This window comes from Ovis canadensis, chromosome 1 (assembly GCF_042477335.2).
Source record: "Ovis canadensis isolate MfBH-ARS-UI-01 breed Bighorn chromosome 1, ARS-UI_OviCan_v2, whole genome shotgun sequence".
Classification (NCBI taxonomy): Eukaryota; Metazoa; Chordata; class Mammalia; order Artiodactyla; family Bovidae; genus Ovis; species Ovis canadensis.
This window is the reverse complement of record NC_091245.1, coordinates 30109546-30123283: the sequence shown is the minus strand read 5'-3', so window position 1 is coordinate 30123283 and position 13738 is coordinate 30109546. Positions and strand designations below refer to the sequence as shown.

Below are 13738 nucleotides of genomic sequence, written 5' to 3'. Positions count from 1 at the left end.
GAGGGCTGCCAGGGCAGGCCAGGCATGTGGTCTCCCAATCACGCAGCAGGATGAAGGGAGATCTGGTCTGGAGTGGAAGCCCGGCCCAGCCATCTGTGTCCCTGCCTCAGTCCCCGGCCCCTCCTTGGGACAGGTTTCTCTCTGTGGTCTGGGCTGGCAGCCAGACGCTCGGCTCCCTGCTGAGGTCTGGGGTGCCCTGCAGTGTGACATGGAGGCAGGGGCCACCCTCGAGTTTCCACCCGCACAGCTGTCCCGCCGGCCACACTGCTGCGTCTCGTGTTCACTTTCCAGAGAGTCCCCTCACTGATCCGCCTCGGTTACGCTGCCCAGAGGGGGACAGCGGAAGCAGCGTTGGGTGGGAAGAGGGTTCACATAAAAGAATTTGCAGGTGAATGAAGGTAACCATTCTAGACACTGAGAACTTTTTATTTGAACCTCCCACTGGTGTTCTCTCTGATGCAGGTCGCCCCGCCCCTGCGTGAATGAGCAGAGCACAGGAACAGCTGGGCTTTCCTACTGGAGGAGGCGATGACCCAGAAAGGAGAGGGAGGGGGTGCCAGGGGCATGCCCTTCCCTCGGCCATGACCCCAGTCCCGACCCAGAGGCATGGCCCAGGTGAAGGTCAGCCCTCCTAAGAGGCCCAGGGTGCCCGCTCTGATTGTGGGGGCCGGGGCTGAAGTGGTACCACCCATGCTAGGGCCCAGAGGGGCTTTGCAGAGATCAGCCTAAGAAAGCATCACTCAGTGATGCTGCCATACCTTCAGGGGCTGCTCAGACAGCCAGAGCCGTTTGTTCCTGGGCTCCGTGGCTGCAGTGGTTGTGGGTGTCACTCTGTTGGGACAGTTTTTAACTCCTCTGTTCCCACCTCAGTTTCTGCTCTGCACTCTGTGTCTAACCTACAAGATGCCAGGCTCAGAGTATTGTGAGCCCCTTGAGGGTGAGAACTGTCATCAGTTCGTGTCTCTTTCCACCTAAAGATCCCAGCTTACCATCTGGCACACAGTAGATGCTCCATAAATGCCACCAGAACAAAATGAGTTAAGTCAGGAGTCTGAGAGTCAGTGGAATGAGGGATGGGGCATTCCCTGCAAAAGCCTTCCGGGTTCTGTTCACTCCTGTACAACCTCAGGGACTACCAGTTGAGCATAGAAGAGACCAAGGCAAGTGAATCAAAGGTACTGGTCTTGAGCAGGCAGCCACACTCCAAGATAAATGTGGAAGGGCCAGGACTAACTCGGTCCAAAAGCAGCGACATCAGGAAGAGCCTTCAGAAGAGGGAGGTCTGTGCAGAGGTTTGAAAGATGCGCCTGAATGTGCCAGGCAGACAGGGACAGAGGGCATCCTGGTGGAGAAGACAGCTTGGCAAGGGCATAAGGCACAGGGTGAGTGTGGGGTGGGCTGACCAGGAGAAAGTCGGAAGGTCAGCAGAGGTCACTCATGGGAGGTTTTGGATCCCAGAACAGAAGCTACAGGAAGGATGTAGGACCAGATGTCATCTCTGAATGAAGACCCATTTCGCCATCCATCAAGTGGACCAAAAGACTCATCAGGAATGAGAACCCTGAGGGCCTTTCACAGGGGATGAGGGACCCAGGGGCAGCACCAAGGAGGGTTCCTGGTCAGAGGCTAGGTTTGAGGTGAGGCTATAAAGGCGCTTGAGGGCCCTGGCTGCTGCGAATCTTCTCAACAAATCCTATTACCTTCAAAGCTCCCCAAAAATGTATTAATCGAAACAGCAATGGCCCAGTAATGTAATCATCTCCTCTCTGTGTGGTTCTCAAAGTGCTCTCGGCCCACTGAGAGTCTGCAAAATCAAACCCCATTTTGCAGTTTGTGAAATGGAAGCCCTGTGAGGTCACACGGAGATTGGTGGTGGAGCCAGATTGAAACCCCAGGAGCAGTTCCATGTCAGCCCTGGGCCTCAGGTTCAAAGCCCAGTTCCTTGTCTGGGAGAGGATCCCCGGGGCTGTCAGGGAGCCCATAGTACAGGTCTTCCTCTTCCTGTGCTGGCCCCTCTGTGCCTGTGTCTGAAGCCTCTTCTTCCTCTTTTGTCCTTGGGGACCTCTGCTGGGAGCTAGGCACGGCTGCCTCCCGTCGCTGCTTCTCTGGAGGCACATCCTCCGTCATGGGGGCATCAATCAGGGCAAAGTCATGGAAGCGGTCCCGCTGGCACCTGCAGGTCCAGGACTCTGGAGGCGGGGGCTGAGGTTCCGCTTCCTCAGGTGGAGATGGGCTGGGGCTGCTCCCCTCACTGGAGTCCACGTCCAGGTCATCTTGGAAGGAAGCCAAGGGTGCAGGACCCTGGGGACAGATCGGGGAGCTGCAGGGGTAAAGGCAGAGAGGGTGAGGGTAGCCCTGGGTCAGACTGCCTGGGTCTGAACCCCAGCCACGAGCTGCAAGGCCTGGGGTAGGTGAGTTCACCTGTCTGGGCCTGAGTTTCCTCCCCTGTAAAATGAGAGAAATACCAGCATTCGCTCCTATGGTTCTCCCTGAGGATTATAGCAAAGAATGAGTGCAAAGCACTTTGCATGAGGCCTGGCACATAGTAGGTGCTCAAGAAATGGACCGTCATTATGTTATCCAAACCAGGTCACTCCTCTGCCTCTCCAACCACTCAGGGACTCCTCTGGGACTACCGCCCCTGTCACACTGGGCGTCGCCTTCCATTCCTTCGTCTTCCCCCCGCTGGACAAGGGGCTTCCTCAGGGTGGGGCTGTCAAGGCCTGGCAGGGAGTAGGCGCCCAGGGATGCTGGTGGGTGAGTGACTACAGGCTTGAATGAGGAATATTCATGTTCCCGTTCATGAATGGCTGGGGACAGGGTGGGGGGTTGGGGAGGGGGTGGAGTGACCTGCCCGAGGCCAAGAGCACGTCAGCAGCAGAGCCTGGATTTGAACTCAGGTCCTCTGGCTCCCTGCCTGGCTCCTCATGGTGAGAGTCCAAACTACTCTGAGATAGGAGTGATTATCCCCACGTGAGGAAACAGGCTTGGCAAGGTGAGGAGCATTTGAAGGTTACACAGAGGAGGAGCTGGGGTTTGAACCACGCCCAGGTGACTAAGCCCAGACCCACGTGTCTCCTCAGGGTGTCCCCAGCCTCTCTCCTGCCCAGGGTCCCCATCACCCTCAGTGGCCCACACCCCCTCCTCCTTCACCCCAGAACCCCTCTGCTCTGCACACTCACCTGTGTCTGCCCTGACTTGGGTCTCTTTCTCCCTCATCCTGGTCTGAGCCCCTGTGGATGACCACGGCGGCTTCCAACCAGCCCTGAGGGTCACGAGGGCCACTTTCTCCTCCATCGCTGGCTCCTGGTTGCCGCTGTCCGGGTTCCGGGGCCAGGAGGGGGCGGGGGTCCTCACTGTAGCTCATGACCTTCATCTGGATGTGGCTGAAGTCAGGCAGGCTCTGGTCGTAGGCAGCTGCCTCCCACAGCCTGACGTAGGGGGGCTGGGGGCTGAATGGGGGTGCAGGAGACAGCAGGAGAGAGAATAGGCAGGTAGGCAAAGATTCGCTCTGTGTTGTCCCCTGGCCCACCTGTTCTGAGCAGCGGGTCTCCCCTGATCTCCAAGAAGCCTCTGGGAGCGATTACTATACCCAATTCATGGATGAGGAGACTGAGGCCCAGCAAGGTAAGCTGAGTGGCAGAGCTCAGATACTCAGGCCAGCGTTCCTTTCTCCCCGTGTCTCCAAAGTGAACCCCAAGGCTGCAACTACCAAATGAAGGTCGGTTTGGATTAACTGGGAGTTTGCTGGGTTCCAGATTGTGGCCTGAAGGCTTTATGCTGTTTATTCTGAACAACCCCTTGAAGCCGAGTGGTCGTTCCCATTTTTCAGATGAGGACACAGCAGCAAGGGCCCAGCGACTGAGTGGTCCTTGCGGGCCGGGCTCTATGGGTTAGCTCATCGAGTCCTTGCTGGAACTCTGGGAGCTGCTGGAGGAGGCTAAGGCACAGACACTGGCTGGCTTGCCTGGGTGACACAGACCCAGGGAAGGGGCTGGGGCTCCAAGCACCGCCTTCTCCACTGCTCTATGATCCAGGGCTGGGGAGTGACAGGGAGGAGCCCAGGCTCAGGGTGACCTGAGCCCCAGCTCTATTCCAGCAGCTCTCTCCGTGTGACCAGTCCTGAGGCTGCTCCCAATACCCACCAAGGGTCTATCTGCCTCCATCCCCTGGGACATTTCGTCACCTGGGTGCCAGGGACAGAAAATACCATCACCACCTCCTTCCCCAAGCAAAACAGAGAAAGTCCCAGAGCCCTGGCCACAGATCCTGGATCTGCAACCTGGACTTCTGAGCACAATCATCACGGCTTCAGGGGTGGGGACAGGGGACCAAGTCAGGTCACCCCTCCAGGGCTGCCGTGTTTCGGCAAGACAGCACTTGGCACTTCCAAGGATGAAGGCAGGTATGGTCTGGTATTGACTGTAAGTTTTGGCCTTGTGATTGCACTTCTTGGGCCTCAGTTTCCACATCTGTATAAAGGGCCCGACACCACCACCCCTTTCATAGATTTCTATGAAGACCAAAAGAGGTCATGGGCGCAAAATGCCTGAGTTGGTCTCTGGTGCTTTTGGAAGCGCTTCCTACCAATGATGGCAAAGGCTTATAGAGGGCCTGCTATGGTCCAGGCTCTGTTCTTAGTGCTTGGCTTATAAAGTCTGCCATCCATATCACAGGTTCCACATTCGTGGATTCAACTAACTGTGGTTTGAAGATATTCAGGAAAAAAATTCTAGAAAGCCCCACATAGCAAAACTTGAATTTGTCACACACCAGCGACTATTTACATAGCATTTACATTATATTATACAATCCTAGAGAATTCCAAGGACTGTATAGTCCATGGGGTTGCAAAGAATCAGACAGGACTGAGAGACTTTCACTTTCACTTTCATTATATTTACAAGTATTGACATAGCATTTACATGCTATGTATTAGAAGTAATCTAGAGATGATTTAAAGTATATGGGAGAATGTCTTACATTATAAACAAATATGCTATTTTATATAAGGGACTTGAGCATCTGCAGATTTTGATGTCTGAGGGGGATCTGGAGCCAGTTCCCCACAGATGCCAAGAGACGATTATTATCTCATTTAGCCCTTCCACTGAAGCTGTATTTGAAATACACCATATCTGTATTTCAAAGATGGGGCCAAGAGAGGCAGGTCAAGTGCCCAAAGTCACTCAGCCAAAAAGTGGCAAGGCCCCAGGGCTGTGCCTTGGCCATCATTATGCCTCTTGTTTACTAGCGTAGTAGTCATCACCATTGTGTGGGATTTAGGGTCACACCTATCTGGCTGCCACTAATTCGCTGTAAGGCAAGACAAAAATCCCCAAGCCTCAGTTTCCTCATCTGTAAAATGGGAACAATAATGGCCACCTCATAGAATTGAGAGGCCAAAACAATCTATGGTTTCTGAGAGTCTGTTCTCGGTAAGTAAGAAGGTAAAGCCAGAGCCTGCAGCAGAAGGGAGACACTGCCCCTCTGCTCATGCCCCACCCCATCACTCTCCTCAGCAGAGGGAGACTGGCCTGAGGGTCACTAACCCTCCCCTCCCTCCGCTCCACCCAGAGGGCTCAGCACCCACCTCTTCATCTCGGCAGCAAGCCCACTCTCCAGAAGGCCCAGTGTCTTCTCCTTGGTGGATAGGACACCTTGGAAGTCAGAGTCAGCAGGTACGAAGGTGATCTGCAGGGCAAAGGGGAGAAGGCTTCTCTGTAGCTGCCCGCACACATTCATACTTGCTGCTCCCCCAGAGCAGGGGCCTAACCTCTCCAGATACCCTGGGACAGAGACCTCACCAGGGAGCGCACCCTGTTTGACAGGAGGGCCCAGCACTGTTGGCTATCTCCATCTCTGGCCTCCTGCTCCCACTGGCCCTTCATTCACCCAGCAAACACTCCTGGAGCATCAGCTGTGTGCCAGGCACTCCTCTAGGCAGTAGGGGGCAGCAGTGAGTGAATGAGACAGGCACCCCTTCCCTGGGGGAGGTCATATCTTGTCCTGCCTGACATGGAGCAGGCCCTTCATCTGTATCTGGTGAATGGGTGAGAAGCAGGTCATTGTCAGGTGTTTCCTGGCACCAACAGAGGCTGTGACAGAGGACAGAGAAGGGGGCGGCCGGGGTGGTGCCCAGCCCCGACCCCTGAACTCTCCAGGATCTCGAGGTCTCTGCAGGTGCCACATCACAGGTGGGCACGGGGCAGTGGAGGGGAGGCAGGTCACAAAGGAGGCAGTGGGATGGGGCAGAAGGTGCCCTGCCTTTGGGGTCTGAGAGGCTGGGTGAGCCGCCTTCCTTGAGCAGGTCATCACTCCTCCCAGAGCCTGTCTGTGATCCTCTGTAAAATGGGGTTTGCCTCGAAGAGATATTTGCAGCGCTGTTCACAATGGCCAGAAGGTGGAAGCACCCTAAGTACCCATTGATGGAGGACTAGATAAACAAAATGTGGTGTACACACACAAAGGAAGATTATTCAGCCTTTAAAAGAAAAAAAATGAAGTTCTGACACGTGCTACAACATGGATGAACCTTGAGGAAATAAGCCAGTCACGAGACAAACTCCACAGGATTCCACTCTCATGAAGTGTTTGCTGCTGCTGCTGCTGCTAAGGCGCTTCAGTCGTGTCCGACTCTGTGCGACCCCAAAGATAGCAACCCACCTGGCTTCTCGGTCCCTGGGATTCTCCAGGCAGAATACTGGAGTGGGGTGCCATTTCCTTCTCCAATGCATGAAAGTGAAAAGTGAAAGTGAAGTCGCTCAGTCGTGTCAGACTCTTAGCGACCCCATGGACTGCAGCCCACCAGGCTCCTCCATCCATAGGATTTTCCAGGCAAGAGTACTGGAGTGGGGTGCCATCGCCTTCTCCAATGAAGTATCTAGAATAGTCAAATTCACAGAGACAGAAGGGAGAATGGTGGTTGCCACAGATAGGAGCAGGGAGGATGGGGAGTTATCGTTTATTGGGTATGGAGTTTCAGTTTTACAAGATGAAAAGCATTCTGGAAATTGGTTCCATAACAATGTGAATGTAATTAACACTGAAAGGTCACTTTAAAATGTTTCAGATGGTAAATTTTAGGTTATGTATATTTCACAGCTTAAAAAAGCAGGATTAGTATTGCCTGTCTCCTGGCTGTGAGGATTCCATGAGACAATACATAAGGGGTCCCTCAGCACAGTGTCTGGCAAATAGTAGCTGCTCTATAAATCATAGTTTGACGCTATTGAAGATGAAATTATCTGACTTGTCTGAGTCTTGTCCTCCTCAACTGAAAATTCCCTCAACAAATATTTTATAAGACCCTTGGGCTTCCCTGGTGGCTTAGAGGGTAAAGAATCTGCCTGCGATGGGGGAGACCTGGGTTCGATCCCAGGTGGGGAAGATGCCCTGGTGAGAAGGGAATGGTTACCCACTCCAGTATTCTTGCCTGGAGAATCCCATGGACAGAGGAGCCCCAGAGGAGCCTGGTGTGCTACAGTCCGTGGGGTCACAAAGAGTTGGACACAACTGAGCAACTAACACTTTCACTTCACTTTACAGTGTTACACCAGATTCATAGGCAGCAGCCTCCTTTCTCCCTTCCCACAGAGTACAGTGAGTGAAAGTCACTTGTCTGCACCATCAAAGCCCGATCCTGATGGGGAGAAGGGAATGATAGCTGGAGGGGTTCTTAGAACACCTGTGAGTAGTAAGCTTCCCCCCAAATGTCTGGAAATGAGGGAGGGCCCTGGGTATCTTCCACAGCCACTAAGTATGTTCTGCACTTGCCAGATGGTTCTGTATTTCCTAGAAGCTTCCCCTTCCCCCAGTCATCCTCCTCTTCATCATCATAGTCACCACCATTATCTCCACCAACATCATAATCGTTTCATCACCATCAGCACCAGCACCTTCATCAACAGCAGCATTATCACCCTAGAGCATCAATGCCATTGCCACCATGAAAGCCTGGAGGAGAAGGAAAGTCCTGAGCATCTTACAACACAAAATCTTTTAAGAGAGGGAGACAGGCAGAGTTAAAGCTGGGAAGGGGAAATGAGACCATGAAGACAGCAAAGCATCAGGCTAAGGAATTCAGCCTTTATCCAGAAGCAGAGGGCGCCCTGGAGGAGTTCTCAGCTGAAAAGTACATGGACAGATCTGTGTTTGGGCAGAGTTCTGGGCAGTTCCCAGAGAAGGGGACGGAGGGATGATGGAGGGAGGCCCACGGAGAGGTCAGTCCATCAGTCGCCAATCAGGGGTCTGGTCCTGGGCTCCAGCAGAGCAGGCAGGAGTGGGGACTAGGGAGTGGGGAACTTGGGGGTAGAAGCAGAAGCCAGGCAAAGAGGTCCAGCTTTCCCAGCCAATCCTTCCCCTTGCCCCATCTCAGCTAACAAGCACAGCATCCTTGACTGTCCCACCAGCTAGATTTGTCCCAATTCCTCCTCCTCTCAAGCCCAAAACCCTGCTGACCACTAAATCTGAGCAAGTCTACTTCAGAAATTCAAGAAGGTAAGCAAGCTGGAAGTACCGGGGCCACACCTAGCCACAGCAGGTACTGTATGTTTGATGAACTGGAAATGTCTTCTCTGCTCCTACAGCCTTGGGTTCAAGTTCTGCCTTAATCTAGAAGATGATCATCTCTCACCTGGACCAGAGAAGGAGTCCCCCCACCACTGGCCAGTTGCTCTTGAAACTTCCTCCTCCCAGATGTCAGCCTGATAACTTTCCTGAACTGCAAAGCTGCTCGTGTCCCCCTCTTGTCCCATCAACTACAATGTAAGTCCGAATTCCTCAGCATGGCATCCAGGCCCCGCGGGCCCAAGCCCCACTCCCTCTCCCCCTTCCCTTGCTCCCCACACCCTCCAGTCACCATGTCGACCCACTTGCCTTGCTTCTTATCATGTCTTTGTTCACCCTATTCCTTCTGCCTGAAATGTCTTTCCTCATCTTTTCTGCCTGGTGAACTTCTACTTTACCTACAAACCCCAAATCATCTTCTCTGTGAAACCCATTCCCTCCCCAGCAGGCAGAAATTGTCTCCTCCATGAGACCCTCAGTCCCCTAAAGATGGACAGCTTAATTCACACTGGTATTGGCTACCCCCTACCCCCATATTGGGCTTCCCTTGTGGCTCTGCTGGTAAAGAACCCGCCTGCAATGCGGGAGACCTGGGTTCAGTCCTAGGGTTGAGAAGATCCCCTGGAGAAGGGAAAGGCTACCCATGCCAGCATTTTGGCTTGGAGAATTCCATGGACTACATAGTTCATGGTGTTGCAAAGAGTGGGACATGACTGAGCAACTTTACTTACTTACTTTACTTTACCCCCATATCATAATCGTCTAATTCTATTCCTTTATATTTCTTTCAATCCAGAAAATTCCCATTTGTCAGGCTCTGAGGCAGGAGAGGATCTGGCAGGGAAGACGGGCATCAGTATTTGCTGAGAGCTCCAGTGGCCCAGGCTCCAGTGGGACGATGCGGGAGAGGGGACCCTCGTCTAGCACACCTCCCTGGTTTACGACACACTTGCCTTCTCTCCCTTAGCGTGCCGCCCTAACAGCCTGCGTCCCTGAAACACACATCCACTTCTGTGCTCGCATACCTGCACATACATACAAAGACCCGCTCAAAGCCACAACACTGATCCTGAGACGGCTGCCTTCGAATCGGCTCCGGGCCAGGCATGATGCCAGGTCCCCACATACAAGACCGTATTGGTTCCTCCCACCCGGCCATGTAAGTCTCGGGGAGGAGGGGGATTCTTCTGCAAGGGTCACAGGAGTGGGGCACAGGGAGGAGAGATCTGAGCCTGGGCCTGGTGGACACTGAAAGCCGTGCTCCTTCTACCCCACCATGCAGCCTCTGCAGCACAGGAGCACGTGAATCTGTCAACAGTTACTCATTAATACCCGAGAATATTCCCTGTCCCCGATCTCTCTCCCTCATCCCCATGGCCACTCTGCCCCCCTCCCCTTCCCCGCCCACAGCCAGCTCCGTGAAGGAGGCCAGGGCAAGAAGGACCCTCCCCCACCCTCCCCCACAGCCATTGCCTTGCCCAAGGCCCAGGCTCCTCATTGGGAGGATGGTGATGAAGATGGTGGTGACGTGGGCGGCTCGGCCCCAAGGCCTTCTTCTCCCGGTGACCTCTGCTCAGGGCATTGCACAGAGTCGAGTTGACTGTAAACTGCTCGGTAAATGACTACAAACCAGCCTGGACTGCCCCAGCGCTGAGTAAATGCTCTGACAGCCAGGGGCTGCCCACGGAGGCAGCAGGGCTAGGAGAGCCTAACCCAGGCCCCAGCAGCCTCCTCCCTCCTTCAAACTCCAGCATAGCCACCCAGGCGAGAGGTGAGGAGGGGGCTGAGGGGGGAGGGGTGGGGAGGAAGGGGGAGGTGGTGGCTGCCCGGGGACTGGAGCCCCAGGTGGCAGGACCAGCGGGGTCCTTAAGATAAACCCTCTTTCCCACCCCCTCTTCCTGACTCACACATTCTACAAATGTGGGAACTGAGACTCAGAGAGGGAAGGAGCTTAACCAAAGTCTCCCAGGTAATCAGAGGCAGAGTGCAAGTTAGAATCTGTGCTTCTTTCCTTGTCTCCCTGGATCTAGCTCACCAGCTGCTGCGTGACCTTGGAAAAGCCACTCAACCTCTCTGGGCGCCAAAAGATTATACTTGATATGCCCATTCCACACGTTTGTTAGGAGGATCAATAATAGTAAGGGTGACAGCCTTTCACCTGAATATTATACTCTACAGTTCACAAAACTGTTCATCTCTTCTCTGTTCTCCATAAAAACCGTGAGGCTGGGAGGAATAGGAGCCTCATTTTGCAGATAAATGAAACTGAGGCTCAGAAAGACAAAGGTCACATGGAGACTTTGGAACAGAGCTAGAACTAGAAGAACTCAAGACTCTCAAACCAGTGCTCTTCCCATCACTAAGTCACTCATTAGAAGAACATTAAAACCCCAAAGATAGAGCAGTGCCCAAGCCAGGAGGTTCCAGCTGACTCACTCAGAACTCTCAGCAGCTCTGGGACACAAGGACCATCCTCCCGAGGAAGGTTATGCTTTAGACACCACACATCTGAGCTCTGATCCCAACTCTGATACCCAGGAGCTGAAGGAACCTCACTTTCTGAGCCTCAGGCTTCTCCACTATAAAATAGAACTTCAAAGGTACCAAAAAGCTCAGGATGGATGCTGAACTTCACCAGGGATACAGGTGTGCCTGGCAGGCAGCAAGCCCTCAAGAACTCTGGTTTCAAGAACCTGGATTGTGTCTCCCCCATGATACCTAGTTCTCCTGGGTACCTAGACATGGTACCTAGTGTCTCCTGCATGGTACCTAGTTCAGGGCTCCAGATTCAGGGGACTTCTGATTAATCTTTATGCTAAGGGATGGATGGATGGATGGATGGATGCTCAGGAGAGTGGAGATAAGAAAAGAAATGGTAAAGGGGAGAGGATGACAAGATGATTGAAGGATGGGGGACTGATGCCTGGAATAGAGGCACAGCCCCAGACCCTCCTGGGCCCTGGCCCCCCAGCCCACCTGTTCCCACTGTTGCCACTGTTCCCACCTACCTTGGGGTAGCATTGGCACATGCTCCAGATGACGCCCCCGATCACCATGATGCCTCCCATGGCGTAGAAGGTGCCGTAGACCTGGGGCCGGTCGTGGCTCATGAGGAACGTGCCAAGGGCCAGCAGAAAGAGCCCCAGCATGATGAAGCCGATGCGGAAGGCCTTCTCATCAGTCATGGCTGCCTGGCCTGTGAGCCACCTGCAGAGGGGGCCAGGAAAGCAGCCAGCTACCTACACACGCACTCACACTTGAGGAGTGACACTCCGGGATCGCTGCAGATCAGGACTTAAGCCGAGAGGGAGGCAGGCTCCCTGCGGGCCCAGCCCAGCCACCGGGCACACCCCGTGCTCCAGGCTGGAGGAGTTACGCGCAGGTGGCCACGCGCCCCCACCTTCACTCCTCTCCCCTTCCCTCTGGGCCCTCTGGAGCGTGAGGGAATCCGAGTGAGGGAGACACGAGGGAGGGAAGGGGAGGTTCCAGGGGCTGGGCCCCAGCCCAGGCTTTGACATCACCTCATTTCCCTGTGTGGGGCTGAGCTGGGCGGACAGGCAGCCTGCACCATCTAGCCAGGGGGAGCAGGTAAATACTGCAGCCCCAAAGCATCGGAATGCCACTGGGGGATTCCAGGACCCCACAGGCTGGCATTTTAGAATCCTGAAGAATTTCAGACTCTTCAAGGTCATGGGCCCACCTGGCCACTAGTTATGAACAGTACCTGCTTGCAGGGCTCTATTTTAAACATGTGATTAGTATTAACTCATTTAGGGAACCCCATAAGGTAGGCACTATTATCCCTACTTTCTAAATGAAAAAATAGCTTGCCCAAGGTCACACAGCCAGAAAGGACAGGGCAGTAGGCATTTGAACCTAGTATTGTCCCCAGGTGAAACTGCCTAACTGTAGCACAAGGGTTCAAAGTGCAGGCTCTGATGGTCAAACAGACTTCCTGGCTTGGCTTCTGGCTCCTCTACTATGGGGCAGTGTGGTCCTGTTACCTCCTGTGCCGCAGTCTTCCTCCTCTCTACAATGGGGATAATGATAGCAACTTGCAGGACTAGGTCTGTCTCCAGGCCTGGCCTCCCTGGGTGCCTCTGCCCCCTTCCCATGCCCTGCGATCCTTCCAGTCCTACTGGCCATGAGCTGGCCAGGAAAGGCTCTAGTGAGCAATGCCCCTCTAGGGTGTGACTGGTTGATAGTGAGTTCCTTGCTTCCTAACCTAGGAAGATGCCCTCATTCTAAGATTGACATTCTAATGGTGGAATTTCAGTCCTGCAGCAGGCTGATGGGAAAAATCAGATTCTCATAGAGGATTATAGGAAAATGATGGTCAATAGTATCTGTAAAAAAAAAAAAGCGTTAACTTGTTTGTACGGGGTTGAACAGGCTCTGAATTGGCGTTGCAGGATAAAAGGCTTTCACTTGGCATTCTGATTTCATAGGCTTGGGGAATCTTCCTGTTTGTCATTGCCACCCTCTCCCTCCCCCCCAACGCAAGCTGTACTGGTTCCCAACACCACACCTACGTTCACATGATACACTGGTGTCACTGCCCACAGCACCTTGGAGTTTCATTATGAAGCAGTTTCTCCTTCACCAGCCCTCAGATCCAGCACTTTACAGTTTGCAGAGGAGGTGTCCTGTAGCAGAACTCAGGTGACCCTTCCAGTGAGAGGCGACTGAGCGATCAGAAAGGGCTGAAAGGCACCGGGTGACATCTACGTTTGTTGTTTTCCGGGGTGACCTTGGCCTAATGGCTCTGCTCTGGGCTTGAGTTTGTCGTCTTTGATTGAATGTGGTGTCAAGTTACCTCCCAGGGGTTGCAGAGGGACGTGATATGACAGAGGGGAAAAACGTTTTGCAACCTGGGATTATTTACAGGGCAGAACCCCAGATGGCTCAGTGGTAAAGAATCCACCTGCCAATGCAGGAGACGCAGCAGTCACAGGTTCGATCCTTGGGTTGGGAAGATCCCCTGGAGGAGGAAATGGTAACCCACTCCAGTATTCTTACCTGTAAAATCCCATGGTCAGAGCAGACTGGTGGGGTCGCAGAGTCGGACACGACTGAGCACACACCCTCCAGGGAAACACTATTATCATAATTTTATACAGGCTCAGAGAAGGGAGGCTACACGCCTCTCCCAGAACATGAATCCGGGGCC

The 13738-nt window shown here is 53.6% G+C and overlaps 1 protein-coding gene across 2 annotated transcripts; it reads right to left on the bottom strand.

The window, feature by feature from the left end:
- Window positions 1-410: 410 nt before the first annotated feature.
- BSND (barttin CLCNK type accessory subunit beta) lies at window positions 411-12924 on the bottom strand. 2 transcript variants are annotated; one of them, XM_069561682.1, is made up of 4 exons: window positions 11577-12924; window positions 5594-5694; window positions 3183-3452; window positions 411-2320 (listed from the first exon to the last, which is right to left on the bottom strand). In XM_069561682.1, exons 1-4 carry the CDS (start codon window positions 11751-11753, stop codon window positions 1909-1911), a joined length of 960 nt encoding a protein of 319 aa, XP_069417783.1. In that variant the 5' UTR covers window positions 11754-12924; the 3' UTR covers window positions 411-1908. The 2 variants fall into 2 exon arrangements, with proteins under 2 accessions (XP_069417783.1, XP_069417867.1); XM_069561766.1 differs by lacking the exon at window positions 11577-12924 and adding an exon at window positions 6667-6878.
- Between the last annotated feature and the right edge of the window lie 814 nt (window positions 12925-13738).

Coding starts and splice junctions, on each gene's coding strand:
- BSND (XM_069561682.1), bottom strand. CDS start 11,753: ATGACTGATGAGAAGGCCTTCCGCATCGGCTTCATCATGCTGGGGCTC. Junction 5,695..11,576: donor TGTGCCAATGCTACCCCAAG/GTAGGTGGGAAC, acceptor TTTGCCCTGCAG/ATCACCTTCGTACCTGCTGA. Junction 3,453..5,593: donor CTTGCTGCCGAGATGAAGAG/GTGGGTGCTGAG, acceptor ACCCCCATTCAG/CCCCCAGCCCCCCTACGTCA.